This window comes from Channa argus, chromosome 19 (genome assembly GCF_033026475.1).
Source record: "Channa argus isolate prfri chromosome 19, Channa argus male v1.0, whole genome shotgun sequence".
NCBI lineage: Eukaryota > Metazoa > Chordata > Actinopteri > Anabantiformes > Channidae > Channa > Channa argus.
The window spans coordinates 16,325,914-16,345,405 of NC_090215.1; the positions used below are offsets into that span (position 1 = coordinate 16,325,914).

At 39.7% G+C, this 19,492-nt stretch overlaps 1 protein-coding gene across 6 annotated transcripts in view; it reads left to right on the forward strand.

Moving 5' to 3' along the window:
- The window catches only part of LOC137104739 (RNA-binding Raly-like protein), an 89,001-nt gene extending 70,626 nt beyond the window's left edge, over nt 1-18,375 (forward strand). For 2 of the 6 annotated variants that reach the window (XM_067486373.1, XM_067486372.1), the window contains exons 3-10: nt 4,450-4,525; nt 5,549-5,596; nt 7,462-7,643; nt 12,545-12,661; nt 13,724-13,893; nt 14,778-14,823; nt 15,467-15,505; nt 16,851-18,375. In XM_067486373.1, the coding sequence (XP_067342474.1) occupies nt 4,450-4,525; nt 5,549-5,596; nt 7,462-7,643; nt 12,545-12,661; nt 13,724-13,893; nt 14,778-14,823; nt 15,467-15,492 (665 nt within the window). In that variant the 3' untranslated portion in view covers nt 15,493-15,505; nt 16,851-18,375. The remainder of the gene's footprint in view (nt 1-4,449; nt 4,526-5,548; nt 5,597-7,461; nt 7,644-12,544; nt 12,662-13,723; nt 13,894-14,777; nt 14,824-15,466; nt 15,506-16,850) is intronic. The other 4 variants (XM_067486369.1, XM_067486374.1, XM_067486370.1 and 1 more) reach the window with 4 other exon arrangements.
- The last annotated feature ends 1,117 nt before the right edge of the window (nt 18,376-19,492 follow it).

Here is a 19,492-nt window from a genome sequence, read left to right on the forward strand (position 1 = left end):
GGGGAAAAGAAACATAGGCTATGCCCGAAATCACCCCCTACTCCCTCATTCCCTACTCTCTGAATAATGTCCACTATCATTGGTGAACAATCAAGCGACATTTCTGACACTTACCTATCATTGTCACGTTGCGTCATCACTAGCATTGATAGATTTGAACGCTCAACATTCGGACACTACCACAAAATGGCGCATTAAATAGTGAGTGGGGGCGGGGAGGTGATTTACAGCCATACTGAGCCTATCCACCATTACCCACATGCACACGCCTGTCATTTATGTCGTCAGTGGTGTCACCTCAGCTATGATCTCAAAATTAACCTCTTCAAGTGAGACAGTGGCTTTTACTTATGTCATGGAAAAGCGGAAGTTGTCACTGAGGGATGATATGTCCTGAATCTGTTTTTTTTGTTTTTATTATTATTATTATTATTATTATTATTATTATTATTATTATTATTATTATTATTATTATTGGTGATGACGTCCTAGTGTTCATGGAGTTTGCTTGTTCTCCCTGTGCTAGCGTCACTTTCTTCCCACCGTGCAAAGACATAGATTTAAGTTAAATGGAGACTCTAAATTGTGAATGACTGGCTGTCTCAGTATGTCGGCTCGGAGATAGATTGGGTAGATTGATTATTTAAATTACCTTTTTTTTTTTCAAAATATATCCATTATGTGACTATTATGTGCTCCTTCTCCTTCATTTAAGTCATTTATCAGGTAAGAATACTAAACATTTTCTGTTTTCAGCTTCAAAAATACCAACAATTTGCTTTTCTCTTTTGACTTTTCAATATTGCACAGACCAAACTGTGGAAACTGTGTTGAGCATTTCTTTTCACAATTTTCTGACATCATGCAGACATACAATTATTATTATAAAATGTAAATTGAATGACTAATTACTGACAGTCACACACATACACACTCGAACAGTCATTTGGTCATGCAGCGCTGCCTAGAAAGTCGTGTGTGTTAGCATGTCTAAGTAGGTAGTATACAAACAAACCGGGGTTTAATCCTATTTCTCATGAGAGCAGCCACTGGGAGAAGGAGGCAAGATTTTGCCAGGAGCTTATTTTCACCCCCGTGCAATTCAACTCCAGGGCAATCGGGGTGCTTCCACTTGTTTGGTGTTAAAGAGTAAGGAGGGGGGAGAAGAGACGCATAAATTATTTAAGCATATGGGAGTTGCTGGAAGGGACAAAGTGCGAGAACATGGCTCCATTTAACAAAAAAAAAAAAAAACATTTTGTCACATAAGGTGATCTATGCACTGTTATGGCATTTAGCCCAGGCTCTTATTCAGAGTGACTTCAACAGCACTGAAGTGGTTTGGGTGGGTTTCGTCTTCTGAAGGGCACCTTGTTGATTGGCACCTTGTTCTCGGTCTTAAACTTTTATTCTCATGCAGATGATTGGGTTTTACTGCCCTTTGCCAGACGACGAAGCATCAAGTATTTTTGTCGCAATTTTCTACAAGCGATTCTTTTTCTTCAGCCTCCCTTCGGGTGGTCTTTGGCTATAATGTTTGTGCTAAAACCTGACCTCAGATAAGCATGCAGCTTTTACAGGCACGACTTAACGTTGGGAATATGGCCTCCTGTCTGCATCCATAAAGTTTTTTGCCAGTTGGAAGGTTCTACTTTTGAACCAGGTGCTTATTTTGACCTATTGGCAAAGTTCCCAGACGCTACTCAGTCTGTGCAAAAAATACAAAGAGGTTGCACCATCCTTAACAATGCGCTTTTTTTTTTTTTTTTTATCTACATCATTGTATGGCTTGGTCACAAAACTGTCCAACTGATGTAACATTTTCTTAATTCAAAGAAAAACAGCTGGCTATAAATCAAAGCTCCCCTAGTGTTTTGTGGGACTTTATTCTTTTTCATTGTTTTTACGGTTTAACAGATTCTCTCCTGCCTTGCAACAAGAATTTCATTTGGTAATATTTTCAGTCCACAATAGCAAGGTCACCAGTCTTGCCTTAGAAAATCGGCTCTCACAATGCACCTCGACATTAGTGGATTTGTCCTGCAGTGTGTTGCTTATTTAAATGCCGCCTGAAAGGCTTTGCGGTGGAAAAAGTGCAGAGCTTCCTGGAAGCCTGAATTGATATTTTACTCTGTTTATTATGAAGTTCTGTTGTGTGTTTATGCTTTCGTGCTTCCTCAAGCCAGATGAAATACTGCAACTACCATCCTGAGCTGATGCTCTGAGTTGAGATATTTGAAGAAGGAAACTGGTTATGCTTTCATTGATTTAGTTCTTGCTTTTTAAACTAGGTTACACTTAACTGAAGGAAACAAGAGTGACAGCATGAATGAAATCCTGTAATACCCCTCATACATTGCCTTGCAAAAGCATTCATAGCCCTTGACATTTTCAACATTTTGTCACAAACATAAGTGTATTTTATTAGATGTTAGTGATATGTGAACACAAAGGGGTACATAATTATTAATTCAACCCCTGAGTCAGTACTTTATAAAAGCAGCATTTGCTACAATTACAGCTGAATGCCCTTCCTGACGCAACCATCCCCAATTTCTACCAGGCTTGGACATAGCTGGGGATGGGAATGGGCTGTTAGGGGTTCAGCATCTTGCCCAGAGACACTTTGACATATAGCCAGGACTGGGGATTGAACCACTGACCCTGTGGTCCCTTGACAAATGCCTTACCAACTGAGCTATAGTGTCTGTAAACAGCAATTTTCAAGTTATGCCACAGATCCTCAATTAGATTTAGGTCTGGACTTTGACGGGGCCATTTTAACACATGAATATGCTTTGATTTAAGCCGTTCCATTGTAGCTCTGGCTTTATGTTTATGGTCGTTGTCCTGCTGGAAGGTGAACCTCTGTCCCAGTCTCAAAACTTTTCCAGACTCTAACAGGTTTACTTCTTCCCCTGTATTTTACTCCATCCAGCTTCCCATTAACTCTGATCAGCTTCTCTGTCCCTGCTGAAGGAAAGCGTCCCTACAACATGACACTGCCACCACCATGTTTCACGGTGGGGATGGAGAGTTCAGGGTGATGTACATTGTTAGGTTTTAGCCACACATGACATTTTGCATTTAGGCCAAAACTTTCTCTTTTGGTCTCATCTGACCAGAGCAGCCTCTTCCACAGGTTTGCTGTGGCTTGTTGCCAACAGGACTTCTTATAGCTTTCTTTCACAATGGTTTTCTTCTTGCCACTCTTCCATAAAGGCCAGATTTGTGGAGTGCACAGCTAATAGTTGTCCTGTGAACAGACTCTCCCACCTGAGCTGTGGATCTCTGCAGCTCCTCCAGAGTTACCATGGGCCTCTTGGCTGCTTCTCCGATTAATGCCGTCATTTTAGGTGGGCGGCCACGTCTTAGTAGGTTTACAGTTGTGCCACTCTTCCCTTTTCTGGATGATAGATTGAACAGTGCTCCGTGAGATGTTCAAAGCTTGGGATATTTTTTTTATAAACTAACCTGCTTTCAACTTCTCCTCAACTTTATCCCTGACCTGTCTGCTGTGTTCCTTGAGCTTCATGATGCTGTTTGTTCTCTAACAAACCTCTGAGGGCTTCACAGAAAAGCTGTATTTATACTGAGATTAAATTACACACAGGTGGACTCTATTTACTATTTAGGTGACTTCTGAAGGCAATTGGTTCCACTGGATTTTAATTAGTGGTATCAGAGTAAAGGGGGTTGAATACAAATCCACGCCACACTTTTCAGATATTTTCTTGTAAAGACAAATTGAAAATCCTTTATCATTTTCCTTTTACTTCACAATTATGCACCACTTTATCACTTTGTCACATAACATCCCAATAAAATACATTTACATTTGTGGTTGTCACATAACAAAATATGGGCAATTTCAAGGGTTGTGAATACTTTTTTGCAGTATTTGTATGAATACCTTGCAATATGTAATATACAACATGTTCTAACGTTTCTCAAAATTAGACAATTTGGACTTAAAATTTTTGACATTGAATCAAAAAAGAGTGGGATTACAGGTGTATAACTAAATACAAATATACAGAAAATAGTCATCATTATGTAATAAATACAACAATTAGATTTATATCTACTATATATTTAACAAAGAAATTTAATTCACAAATCCTACAAAGAAAATACATTACAAATTGCAGCACCTGCAAAATGTATATCTAATACCACTACTTATTATAATACCACTACACTACTACTAGTTTTTCAGTCATTTTACAGCTGAATGTGTAAGGGCAGAAATATTCACTAGACAGTTTTTGAAAGGAAGTGTAATGTGTACGTTAAAAAAAATTATTAGTGGTTAAATTTCAAAGTTACAGATGTAATTGTTAATACAATTATTATTACAGTTATCATGGCCTTCCATTGCAATTATATCATATGATTTATGTAAATACTGTGGGCAATAGTGACTTGTTTGTGTGTGTATTTTTGCAGATATAAACATGGCGGGCGAGCCCAAGCCATACCGGCCCAAAGCAGGCTCCAAGCGGCCACTCTCGGCAGTTTACAGGTACGTTTTGTTTTGTTTTTCTCCATGTGATGAGTGTTAACAAACCTTCACATTCTGCTGCTCCTGCAGATGTAAGTGTGGAGTTCGAACATGAAGGGTGGCTAGAGAGTTTTCAAAGCTCTTCACATTTCCCTGCCTTGACTTGAGTTGGTTCCACACGGGCCTGTGAATCTCAAAGAGATGCCGTTGTATAAGCTTCATTAAGCGTGACCCTGATTTTCTGCCCCGTACACACATCTCCTGGACATAAACGGATCAAAGCAGTTCTTGTTTACTGCCTTCTAATGTAACACAGGGCCAAAGATGTTTTTGTATTCACTGGGACACACGTGTGTGTTCTGATAGGTCGTGCATTGGCAGAGTTTGTACTCCCACCAATTTACTCCTTTTTGAACTGTTGGTTCGTTTCCTTGTCTGTCTTATTTACTAATTTATTAGTTTGTGCAATGTGTTATTATAAACCCTCATTTGCATTTTAGAGCTGCAGCTGAACACAGACAGGATGCAATATGGTAATTCTGGACCTGCAATAGGATAAAAAAGAAACCACACTACTCTAAATTGAAATAGTTATACATTAATCCTAATTAAAATTCCTATGAGAATAGCAAAATTACAAAACGGCTCCTTCTTTTCACAACGTGTCTTTATTTTATTTCCCTCACTGAATTCCAAATTAGTTGATATCCTGAGTGTGTACTCAACATTGATTTTCCTCTCGACGATCTAAGAATGTTTTTTTTTTTTTTCTAACTTTTATCCCCTGACTAAGCTTTTTTGTTTCTTTGTTGCTCTGTAATATTTGCATGCCCGGCTTGCTGCTTAACCTGTGGTGAGCTTTAGGCATAAACAAGAACCTGTCCATTCAAATCAAAACAGCTAAGATTGATCTGCATGCTTTCCTTGCTGACAGATCCAAAATGGCTTGTCCTAAAACAACCCATCCTTTTCTTTATCTTTTATATTTGACTGGATGTCTCTATGCACCCTCCTTCCCACTCTGTCCCTCTGACTCTCTCACAGTGGCTACGAATTTGATTACGAATACTACAGGGATGATTTCTACAGCAGGTATGTATCAAATAAATATATATGCATACATATTTTAACAAAGCTAAAAATCGGTCAGACGTTCTCTTCCTTCACGTACATTAATCAGCAACACCAGTTCTCAGATTTTTTGGTATATTTTCAAACAGAGGGTCCTTGATTTCACACAGATGCAAAGAAAATCAGTCTTCTCATATCTAACTTGCAGCAGCTGAAATGGCAACCAGCAGTTTTGAATCCCCTGTAGCTGTAATTAAGGTAATGTTAGTCTCATGAGATGGTCTGGAAGATGTTCCAGTCTTTCAAATGACTTTTTGAAAAGAGAACACTGTAAAAGGCGGACCCTCCGTGATATTTCGTGTGAACTTGCAGAACTTTTATGCAACTCCATCTGATGCTCTAAACCCCTTGCAGTGGAGACTAGAGACGAGAACCTCTAAGAGAGGCTGACTGGCTGAAAGAGTTGCTGCTAAAGGCCGTGCAAAGCAATTCCCTCATGTTCTGCACCATGTACAACCCCGTGCTGGAATTGACTAACGCTTTTCTACTGCAAAACACACTCGGAAAATGGCTGAAATGCTGCGATAACAGACGACAACTTACTGTGCCACAGGCTGTTGCATTCAGGTCTTTTGCAAGTGCAGACAGAATTAAGGTGAGTTAGAATAAACAAGAATAATTAGTGGTGACATCAGTGTGGTATAGAAAAGAATCATTGTCATTAGTGAGCACATGTATATGTTTGCCTGTTATAATGTGTCTCACTCAAGGACACACAGGCTGATGCTGCACCCGCTGATCCACCAGGCCGCTGCAGTATAAATTACAGAACTGGTTGCTATTAATTTTTTATGAATTTCGGAAAGAAAAAGCAACCAGTTTTGCAACTTTCACTTGCTCCCACAGTTTCATTGCAAAAATCCAATAAACATTCCTTCTCTTTAGAAAAGCCTGAAAATCAGGCATTTGTGGCTGCAATCATCAAAAAAGACGTCAGAGGACTGAAAAGGAGTTTGAACTTTAGGGTTATATTCATAGAATGGTGCTAAACATTAGAGGAAACTGTTTATTTTGCGAAGTCAGGTAACATTGGCTTAGGTTTGAGTGCAAACTTCCTGAAATCCAAAACAAAATTTAGCAGCTAACCTTCCTCATTCTTTAATTATTGGGTTTTTGGGTTTGAAAAGCTATGGAGGCTTCAATATGTGGAGAATCCAAAAACCTGACAAACCTGTCATGCCGAGTTATAGCTTCTCAGCTGTGAGTGGACTTTACCTGTTCAGATGAGGGAGTTTGCTGTATGGTCAATAGGATTCCCCTAAAGTCTGCAACTCATTAAAAGTCTCCCCTGTCGGATACAATTAAGTAACCCAAGAAGTACTTCCAAATAGTCAACTTGGCTGTCAGTCAAATGGCCGAACAGAGCCAGTACCGAGCATACTAATAAAGGAACACTTGTTTTCTCTCTCATTTATCTGCCAGTGATCGGAGACACTTATTGACGGAGACATTTTCTAAATGTCGAAATCTTTGAGAGCCTCTACTGTCACAGATCTGTCACAGCTGACTCCTTCATTTGACATTTAGCACCCATTTCTGTTTTATCCTCTTCACTTTTAAAAGACACATGTGTGAGAGGATTCTTTATAAGCAGGTTAGGGCCTGGATAGGATAACTGCCTTTTGTTTTATGTGTTACATGCCGTTTGAGAGTAAGATTTCGAGACAAAGCCATAGAAAACGTTCAAATACAATACTGGGGACAGATAATAAGCTTTGGAAAAGGTTTTGGTGAAGCTGCAGAAAAAACTGTTTTGGAATCAATTATAAAAGATGGTGACTCGTAAGATGTGATGTTGATATTATAGGTTTTTCTCCTTTCTTGAGGCTCTTTGACTACCATGGTAGAGTGGCCCCCCCACCGAGAGCCGTGATCCCACTTAAACGCTCCAGGGTGCTCGCTCCTTCCTCCCGCCGTGGGAAGACCTCATTCCCCATCAAAACATCCTCCTCTTCCTCCTCTTCGTCCTCCAGACCTCCCACGTCCTCCTCCTCCTCTGGGCTCAAACGTACGTACAATAAGGCGCTCAGTCTTGTGTTTACATTAGACTAGTCAGATTTTGTTTTTTTTTTATCATTCATATCTTGCAAACAACGCAGCCTAATTACACTAATAGCTTTCTGCCCTCTTCAAAAACCGAAGGCTTAATGCAAATCTCAAAACCTTGCCTCTGAGAGACAAAGCAGTGGCATGATTCAGCTGTGCTACTTATGCTACGCCACTATAAAAAGCTTTTTAATTCACTCGAGCAGCTCAGAACAAGCCGCACTGCAATGTAGAGCAAAATCGCAAACACAAATAAAAACCCAGGGCTTTCTGAGAAGCACCCATTTGGCAAACAGTGCTTGTCCCGTCACCCAGGATCCATCTGGATCTCATTTGGTCCTGTGATTAACTGGTGATGTATTATAACATCCTAAATGTAATTAGTGTGAGATTGGGGGCATCTCTGTGGAGCTGTGGTCAGCTGTGTTTTCCATTGTAGCCTGACTAGGCCAGCGTTATCAGCATGAGCAGCTTGGTGAGCTCTATCCGCAGGACCCAGTTGCAGTTTTATACAGAAGGAAAAGAAACCAGTCTCCCATCCTCTTTTTGGACGGAGTAAATGAGTTCTCTCTCCTCTGTCTGAGCAGTGCTGCTCTATGTTTTGGAGACTAATTTACCATGAAAAATCATGGCATGCGTTGGATTTGGCCTACATATTTTTAAAGTTAGTTTTCTCAAAGAGCACGCTGGGTTAGTGTGGGCAGTTTGAACCATGTGTTCTCTACAAGTAGTAATTACAGAATCAGCTGTTCAGTGCTAAATTTATGATAATGACGTGAACTGAAACTGCCACTATACTTTGTGTATACAGTCAGTCATTGACACACACACACACACACACACACACACTCTCTCTCCAAGTCCAAACAGCAGTATCTGGTCTGGGGTTTTTGTTCATCTCATGGGGTTTTCATTAACTGCACGCAGTATGTGAGTATGTGTTGCTGTATGATAGTTTGTCTCAATGTGTAGCGCTGTTGTCTGTGGTGCTTGTGACTCAGACTCATTGAACACCACTGGCAGCAGTGCAGAGAGATTTGCCAACAACTTTGTTACTTCTACTTCTATTTATTGGAAATTTATAACGTCTAATCTTTTAGGGTCTACACAGTGCACAGCAGAGCAGAGAGCATTGATTTTCTCAGGGTAGCGCCGTAGCTTCAGTTTCAAATTGGAGCTCTGAGGAACTTGCATCCTGTGGTTCTAGACTAGGGTGTGCATGTACGTTCATGCTTTTAATCTTCCCTCTGCCTCGCCTCATATTTCTCCGCTTCTACCTGACAATCTCCTCCGCATGACGTGATCAGGAGGAGTTCTTCGTCATCAGGAGCGGAGAAGTTCGTCAAGAGCGGGTTGACCATAAAAAACCCCTTCGGTGGTGTGAGCAATGAGATAACATCATCTGGAGATGGTTTTCAGCTAAAAGCAGAAAGATTTCCTCATATAGCACAGGCAGTGTTGTGCCATACAAATACATGTACTACTGAGTACTTAGGCTACTGTGTGTTATGAGTTTAAAAAACCTAAAAGCATGTACAGTATATGTAAATAAAATATTCCTAATTTAATCCATGTAGCAAATAATAATGGTGGTTTAAAATCAAATAATTATTATCATGCATTATTGTGTATTATTATACACAAACCAGCCACAACGTTAATTCAACCTGGTGGATTTAAGGTACAACACATACATACAACATATAAGGTTACTGAGTGTATAGATATTAGCTCATGATAAATATTTCTCCCCACATCCCTCCCAGTAGCATTCATATGTGCAAGCTGGTAACTTTACAACTTGTATAGTTTTTGGAGTCTGAATTACATCAGCATCGCCAGCCCCCAAACCCTTTGTCCATTTAGTCTTCATAGACCAGTGATTCAGGAGCTTCTCAGTGTCTCCAAGATAAAAATGTCGACAGTTAAAATTAGACCCATTACTCATTTCTAAATTTTTCCTAATGCTTATTAAATAACAATGAGATTTTTTTTTGTCTTCCCTTTTCCTTTAACCCAAACTATCTAAAGATGCTGTGTCGATGAAACGATGTCGGATTAGGATGTGTATATTTTCCATCTGCAGCTTATGTGACTGATAGCACAAAAGGAGTGAGGCCTGGAGGCGGCGATAAATTAGAAAGTGCTCCACACTTTCTTATCATTGAAAGACGGCTGGCATGCTACCGAGAGTGAGCTCAGATAATGTCGGAATAAGGATGTGAGTGATATACTGTGTATTTGTGCATTCACGGGTGTTAGTTTGTACACATGGGAGCAGGTGATAACAGAGATGGAGATAGAGGCACTTTGGCGTGTGTCCCCCATCAAGATATCATTGTGTGTGTACAGTTTCTCCCTTTTTTCACCTTCAGAAAGGTTCATTTTCTGCTTTTCTGTAGCTTTTGGGTTGACTTTTGCTTTACAAACCAACATGAGATCAGCTCTTGGGAATTCTACACAGATATTACCTATATGTATCGTCTTCAGTGTGGTGTTATACATCCCTTTTCTCTCACTTCCTGATGCACACATTAATCCTCCTGCTCCCTTTTTAGGCACGCATGCATTGACAAGCACTGTATAGTGTGCATCTAATGTTACCCAGGGTTTCATTTGTTGTTTTTCAGCGTGAGTTTTAGTGACAGATTAAAATGTGTTTTGCGGAATCTAGTTTGCAGCACGCTAATATGTCAGAAATATTTATCATGCACTCATGTCTCCTCTGACCGTAGCTGTTGATGTTTTATGCATCATACATAGCATAGGATGGGGCTCTGCATTGTGATGTAGTGTGGGTGTAAATGTACATGAAAGAAACAAACTTAAAGAGCCTCATGCAGACATGATACTAGACAAGTAATGTTTTGATCCTGTGCGTGTCTCCTGCGTCCGATTTTCCAGCTGAAGCTTTAGAGGAACTCGTGGGTTTATTTACCAAGCACTCATCTACTCCTGCTCCAGACCTGACAGAATATGATAGGTGTCAAAGAGAATTTTCTGTTTTCATCTCAGCGTCTTGGTTCTGTTTTTTTCCCCCTCCTCTCAAAAGATGACAAATTTCAGCCGCCGAGGGTTAAGGAATAAGATTATCTTATTACTCTGTGGTCTGAATTCTTTTAATCTGCTCAGCTCAAGCTGCCAAGGAGGACACCTTCATTTCAGCAACCACGAGACAGGTCAAATTTAATTAATGGTGACGTCCTTTGGATAAATATATTTTTTTCACCAGATGCTATTTGCACTTGACATATACGACTCAAAGTTTGACAGCTCAAAGCTTGGGATAAGTATCATAAAGTAAACATTGAGCCCAAAGTCATGTGTGAAGGAGACGGCAATTATTCATAAAGCAGTAAACGGTAGCAGTAAAAGTTTGGGGACGGCAAATTGCGTCCCTAAAATTTGTGCAGCAACTAAGCAACGTTTCAGCAAATCTAATACATTTAAGAAGAAGGACACATTATTTTTGTTGCTGTTTTGTGATGCATTTTATTGACATTTCTATTGCCACTTAGGTTATTTTAAATAGAAAATTAGCTGCAATTCATCTGCAATGAAATAATAATTCATTGGTCATAGCCAGTCATTTAAAATGTATTTACATGTTTTATCTTTGTAAGACCTGCCAGCACAATGGAGAGTGTCTATGTGTCTATGAGTGTCTATCTTAAAAACGGAAAACTAGGAGGAAGTTATTGCAAACAGATGTTTATACATTTATACACTGTTACACCATAAAGTTGGAATAAGTTAGTTTTTAGACACATTCCTCTTTTTTGCAAAGGTTAATTATGGTTTAATTTTCACTGTGATATGTTTGGAAGAGATCGATCAGTCAAGTTTTGAGAAGATAGACACTTTATCTATCGAGAATAAATCACACAAAAGAATTTATTCCAGTTTTACTTTTCCACTTTATTTGGATTCTCGTCCGTAGAACGAATTTGCTTGTTTTGTTATGCACTGAAATAAATACTCTAGAAACTGCCAAATAATTGTATTCTCATAAGGAAGCGTACCAATTGAAACCATAGCTTCATTTACATTGTTATTAGAGAAACTGTTGTAATTAGTATAGTTATTATAATCATATTCTGGGTATCATCATTAAAATTATTAGTTGTATAGACTTTTTCTGTTTTCTAATTAGCAGCTCTTCCTGTTTGACTTGGTAAATACGTTTAATGTGAAGTAGCTACAGTTTGACAGTTTGCTTTGGTACTAACCTGCTGCACTGTTTGTACTGCATTAGAGACCAGTAAACGGTGATGTGGATACCAGAGACATAAAAATGTTATTAAATGAAGATGACTATATTGAAAGAAAGGTAACTTTAAATGCGAGGAATGTCAGTTGATATATAAGTACAGAGTTGGATTTCATGAGAACGTAAAAATATAAAGGTTTTGCTTCACATTATCGTGAAGTGTTAAAAAAAAAAGCACCTCGATTTATAAAAAGCTCTCCTTCCAACTGAAAACTAACATAACATTTTTCATATATTGGCACTGTTGAGCCAAACTTGAGCAGCACTGCACACGGTGGTGGGCGTAAGCTGTGTACTAATCTTCAAATTGAAAGCAGCAGGTCCACAGTTTCAGCTGGTTAACTTTGCAGTTGGCCAGATTGAGATGTTCTTCCCCGAGGAAAGTGTGACTCAGAGTGATGATACGATATCCGCCACCAAAATCCGAGAGAATTAACACAAGACAGCATGCAGTCTGTGATAAACTGTATGAAGCAGCCATCATTAGGGGGACAAAGTCAAAGCAGTGTTAAAATGAAATTAGGACAAAGTAAAATCCATTCCCTGTAACCATAAATGACAGAAACATGTGTTTCTATGTTTCTGTGCCTCAGCAGTGAAGACGGACCAGCTACAGACTATTAAACGGGAGCTGACTCAGATCAAGATGAAGATCGACTCTTTGCTGGGACGCCTGGAGAAGATTGAGAAGCAGCAGAGAGCCGAGTCCGGTGAGAAGACGGAACAATAAGAGCTGACAGGGAAAGAAAAGGGAAAGGACGGGCACCGAGGGAGGGAAATAAAGAAAAACACGGTGGCCATAAGTCTTCGTGACATTGTAGGAGATAAGAGCAGCGGAGCACTCCGTCATAACAGCCGACAGGTGTCAACGACACGCTGACTCGGTTTATATGAGAGGTCTTTGTGGACGCCCTGCACCGCAGGACAGTCTCAGAGTGCAGCTCTCTCCAAAGGTCACTGAGACTTTGTGCCGCAAAATGCACATTTGCTGCAGTTTATCAAATCTTTGGGGCAACTTACCCTTCTACTCTGACAACTATTTGTCTGGTTTTGTGAGAATTTCAGAAAAATCTGGTTAATACAGAAAATAAAGGTTTGGCTACGTTTTTATTGTGTTGGTAGAGAAAACGGAAAGAAGAAGCAAACATGACTCAACCAAAGATATAGTGAGTTTATCTAAGCTCAGGCTGCAGTCAGAGATGATGCTCACAAACATTATACACTATATAAATATTAAATTTGTTTGTATTTCATTTGTCACTTGTGATTTCAAAGTACACTTGAGATTAGCTCAGCTGTTTTCCATTCACTTTGTATACAAATTGTCACGTTATATGATTCTTGAAATGTTACTTAATGTGACTTCAAATTAAATTACATTTAAGCCCTGGTGGTGTTCAGACAAAAAACATCCTGATATTAGTTACTAGTCATATCTACTGTCACACTTCTATACAGGTGTACAGTTGCTGTATTGGATAAATAAACCTATTAAGTCGAATTTGTGTAAATGAAGCAAACCCAAAATTAATTTTCCCCCAACACTTTTTATTTTCTATCAAAATGGGAACTTTTAATGAAAACGAGTCAGAAAACGCTCTGACAATAACACCTTGCCTGCTGAGTGAAAGCAGCAGCTCCAGTCCTCCATCAGTGTCTAAACCCATTCCATCCTGATCCCACTGGGAATACAAAGAAAAGGAAGCCAAGTAAAGTTTGCTACTACCATAATGTCACTTGTGTTTTTTACTCTGTGCCCCCCCTTCGTTCAGAGGCTCAGAGAAAGTATGAGGACAACTGTGACTCCATGCATGATGAGTCTGTGTCAGAGACGGCAGAAAACTCTGGGGAGGAGGCCGGTGAGGGGGCGTTGGACGTGGAGGCGGGCGAGATGACCGATGGGGGCGAAGACGACTACGATGAGGAGGGCAGTCACCATCTGGTAAGAGAAAATAAAAAACGTTTGACAGGGCTGACAGGGAGGGAGAGAGCAAGGCACTGTGGGAGATCTCAAGTGGGCAGACTGTCTTTGCTTTCTGAGAGTTAATTTTCCAGAATTATTCATGGACGCAGATCTGAGAGAGCGGGGCTTCACATCACTGAATGGTGAGGGCATCTGGACTGACAGTTTCTCCCTGTCGACCCCGGCTCAAACAGTGGCAGCGAGGCTCTTCACAGGCCCACACACACACACACATACACACACACACACTCACTAACATGCTATAATTAAAGCACATGGTTTAAGACATATAGAGGACAGAAGAAAAGACCTGCATGGACTGGTGACTGGTGATCTGTCGGTGAAAGGGTGGTTGTGCAGAGGAGCTGTATTTCTGAAGGTGCCACAGAAACAGCGCCAGCAAAGAACAGCTTTAAAAAAATAAAAGCCGATCTTTATTTTTTTAAATGTGGTTATTTGTTTTTTCAAAGAAAATCTGGTTTCAAATCTCCATTACAGACTTTAGAAGCCCAAGAAAACATCAGTTTAGTCCGTTTTCTGGTTGTTTAGTCTGTTTTCAGTTTAAAAGGACATTAAAGATGCATAAAACCAACAAATTCTCACAACAAACCAGAAAATGTTTTGCCTTACTACAAGATGATAATAAAAGGGCTCATTCAGGTCAGTAAATGTGTTTCTCATCACAGCTCATGCTCGGTCAGTAAGTTACCATTACTCAAAATTTCACAATTTTTAAGACTTACTCACATCTGCGTATGCGAGCCATAAGTTTATTATTTCAAACGTGGTCCAGAAAACGTGAAGATCACATTTCTTAGTGTCCAAGATAATGTCCTCACAATGCTTGTTTTCTTGGCTTACAGGGCTGCAAAACTGATACTTCAAACCAAAAGGCCATAACTTGCCTGAGTAAGAACCTCTACCTCAAAATACCATGTCGGCATGTAAAATGTGGTTTATCATATTTTGTGCTTTGAGTTTTATAAAAAGAACCCTATTACTGTTACACTCTTGTGTAAGGTTAATATGTCTGGCCCTTTAACTTAATGAAATAATGTTTCGGCTTAATACAAATGATCTGCATGCTGGGGGCTTCAAAACACCCGCAGTGCCTATTATGCAGCAGGTTTTCAAAAAGCCTTAATGGAACCAAAGTTTTATTTTGCATCTCGCAACTCGTCGAGTTCACGCAGTGATGTCGAAGCAATCATGCCTGGTTTGATCTGGGTTCAGCTGTCCACCCCGGCTATGCTTTTGACCATTAGCCATTGACCAGGAGGACACGGGCATGTTAGTCTTAATGAAAGCTGGATGAAAGCTTTGTCGCTAGTGCGAGAGATTATTTTTCATAGACATGGAGAAAGAAATTATTTCTCTTCTGAAGGTCACGTTGATCACAGATCGTGATAATATACCACAAAGACTGTTGACCAGGTTGGCATCACTGGTCGCGTTGAGCAAATATCGCCAATGACCTTTAGAGAAGATTAAATGCAATGTGCGTGCTCAGTTATCTGTAATATTAACATCCTCTCTGTCTTCTTTTTTCTAGATAGAGAATCACGTATCGGATATTGACAACTGAAATCAGGTAAGAGCTTTGTTTTTCATTCTGATTCAAATGTCCTTTGCAGCACCTGTGAGCTTGTTCTGTGCAGCTAAAGTTCCTGGAGGCTTTTACAGCCAGTCCTCATTAACAGACCTTAAATGCGGTCTTCATTAAGAGCGGGAACCACCGAAGTGTGTTTTGAGCATCTCTAAATATTTGTTAATCGTCTCCTAAGTCATAAGCTCCGTGACATTTGGAAGAGCAGCTCCAGTGAAGGGCAGCTAATGCTGAATTCAACAGAGGGAGCAATAATGGCATTTCAATGGGCCAGAACTGCCCATAAACAACATTCATTTAATTGAATTGTGTGAAAAGGGGTATGGATGGCGAGGCCTGAGGTAAAGAGTTCCCTGCCACTCGCCTCTCGGGTTGGGGGTAATGATGCAGCCACATCATCAGTTGGCTCAGCACGGCCTGGCTCTGCACAGCAGGGGTGCTTGGCAGTGTTTATGAGTCGCAGGCTCCTTATGTAATATTGAGTTAAGCGCTGTTAGTGTTGTTTCATTCTGGGTTGAGCAAAGGGAAATCTCTGTTCATTAGACGATGCAAATCCCTGTTAAGTCAAGTGTCAACTTTTTTCTTTAGTTTCTCTAGTTTTAGATTTTCTTCATTTATTTATAGCTTTGGTCACATTTTAGTCCAGTTTTGGTCGACACAGACAAAAAGACATTTGTGAAATCACTCCCACAATTTTTCCTCTCGGCACAGTAGACTTTAACTCTATATCTGCCATAACTTAATAGTGTATAAAATATGTCTTAGTAGACAGTAATTTCCATTAACTTGTTTTCCATTTCAATAACTAAACAATATATTTGTTTATAAGAGGCTGTAATTATTGTTTAGTTATTGTTGGTTTTTGTATTATTGGAACAAAGAATACAGCTTAGAATATAATAGCTTCCAAGCTGCTGGTTGAACACATGTTGAACAGCTGCCTCCAGTCCTCCTTCGTAAGCAGCTTTAGCAACATGTTTGTCTTTCAGTCATGGGAATCATAATTGTTGTAACTTACTTCTGTTGTGTATTTGAGCGGGACAATGGACAGTTGTAGACTGCCCCACAATTAGCTTGTAAATATTGTTGCATTTGCATTCGATTTTTGTATGTTGGTGTTTTATATGAGGCAGTAACAATATGTAACATTACATTACAAGCAAATATTGCTGCATATCCCAAGATATTTCTGAGGCCCTTCGTAACGGACAAGCTTTAAAACTCAGCCTAATCCTCGTCAGATTTACAGCGTTAAAAATAGCCACCACATTTGAGGAGGAGACACAGTCCTATAATGTGTTTTCATCAGTTTTCTCCTTTATCGCTTCAGGCTGAGGAAGCAGAACCCTCCGGTCAGTGGTATTAGAATTCATCATCACCTTCAAGAGGCAGAAAAGGATCTCTGAGGGATCAAGACACCCATTCTGGACTGTAAGTTCTATTCAAGAGATGCTGAATCACATTTAGATGCCCGGCGGTGCAGCACAACCAACTGTGATGTGCATTCTAAAGAAAATGTTAAGTATTCAAGATTCACTTTAATGCATTGGCCTGAGTTGACCTCATGGATATTCTGTGCAACTTATATTTCATTGCAAGAGGCTGACAGTATGTGCTAAACCTGTTATTGAAGAATCAAAATAAACACAGAATTAAAAGTGCTAAAGGGATTTATTCAGATTTACTAATTGAATTATGCTGCAGGAATCAATTGTTGCTGCTTTTTATAAAAATGCGCTGTAATTTCACAAACAGCTTTTTTTTTTTTTTTTTTTTTTTTTTTTATCATTTCTGTTGTTGTTCAAAAATCATATAAATAAACCACAACCAGAAAAATCTGCGACCGCGGTACAATATTCAGAAAATAAATGAAACATCGGTGCCGTCTGGTTGGGCTTTGACTCCTGTGCGCAAGCCAGTAGCTGTGAGCATAGTTTTATCCTTTATCCATTTATCACACAAATGCCCTGTGGGGCTGTTCCATCATATATTCCAACTCCTGCCAACTTTCAGAAGCAGAAAGGGCTTCCTGTGGTAGAGAGCCAACACTGGCACAGGCCTCCTGCCAGGGAGGAGTGCTTGGAGATGTTAGGGCACTGCTCCCTGCACAGCCTGCGAATCCCGACATGGACTGCTGCTGTTCAGCCGCCATCGCCCTTTCTCTATCTCCTGCACTGTCTGCCTCTGCATTCTGCATTAGTTCAGTTTTATTTAGGCCAAGGAGCACGGAGAGCTTTCTGTTAACTAATCTTATCAAAGTACATAATCCGTGACTCGGATGGCTTAAATTTGTGAACAAATGAGGAATAGTCTGCCTTAAAACAACCTGAACACAGAACATACTGTAGCGTGCCCATAAAGATCGATTTTAAAGTGAAGTGCAAAAGGAAGCAGAGCTAGAACACTGAATGACTTGATGTTCTTTAACTAACAACAATGAAGAGATTTCTGCCAGCCGCGATTTGTCCGTTGCCATGTGCAACAGCACGTCACTCGCTGCCATGTGGAGCTGCTAACATGCTTCAGCTGAACAATTATAATTAACCTGATATAAAGTAACGGCTGCAAAATGAATGACGTCACCGGTGATTGGATGCCAGCACGATCTACTGTTAAGTTGTGTTCTTTCCACCACGATTTGACCATTGGGAGGTGGCTCTTTGGGAGCTAGAGCAGGCAGTTGCTCAGAAGCATCAGTCTGGCTGATGATCATTGGGTAAAAGAATTCAGTACAATCGGCTCTGAAAGTAAGAACACGTTCGTAGGTGAATTAACCCTTTAAACCAGATTTCTTACATGTTAAGTCACCTCGCACAGTTTCATGAACACACTAATCCCCCCCGGCAGTGGGAGGGGGGGGGGGGGGAAACAACCCATACAACAACATGTAAAAAAAGAACAAAACAACTGTCCTGCAGCTCTTTCAAAATATGTCTGGTTAATGACGATAATGTGTAATATTTAGCACTATTTTTGTACCCAAAAACATGTTTAAGGGGAAATGGCTCTGCTACATGTTTTTCTTTTTTGCTGGTAGTCTTCTTTAATGAACAGTATGGTGACGTGTCAAATGTTTTGCAAAAAGAAATCGAAAAAAATACCATAACTTTTACCTGTTGCCATTTTCCGACATCTCTGGCTCCACACTTATTTTTACTTTGCCATGTATATAGTCTATATTATGTTTATTTCAAGTACTAATAGACTAGAAAGAGAAATTCCATCAAGTTTAAAATAATACTGAAACAATATACTGACAGTTTGTTGGACTCGTTGCAGCTTTTAACCAGAATCGTGGGGCTTGTAGAGACGTGTAACTGACAACACTGTTGTATAGAAATGTACATTTTTTTGTAAAGATATTTTTATCAAAGGGCATGTTTACTGTAACTTTGTATTTTCAGTTATGTATAAAAACAGTATATTCCAACTGTTGTAACGTTAGAAAACTCATTGTCTTTGTACATAACTATTTGTGTTCTTATCAGTCAGGATAATGTTTGTGTCATATTTAACTAGTCAAATGTTTCAATGATCAACATTTTATTTTACAAATAAACATGAACTGAAGGACAAAGACTTCCTGGTGTTACTGTAGAGGGGTGTGCATAACTCCAGACGTGATAATCACATAGAGATGGGTTGTAAATATTTGGTGCCTAACTATTTCTATTAAATTCTATTTATTACGATGCATTCCCGCTATGCAAGCTGCTCATTTAATAGTGATTTATATTGTTGATTATGCCTTGCATGTGCCGCTCTTCAACATCAAAGTGTCACTTTAACGAGTTATAGAGCACAGTGTTTGAATACATGTCAAATTACCATCGAAAAACCGGACACCATAACAGCAGCTTGTCATAGTGTATTTCACTAATGGCACCAGTCACAACGGATGGCAGTGCATATTAATATCAATGTGTTCATACGACTGTGAGCCTTAAATATGAAATAACCACGGAGCAACAG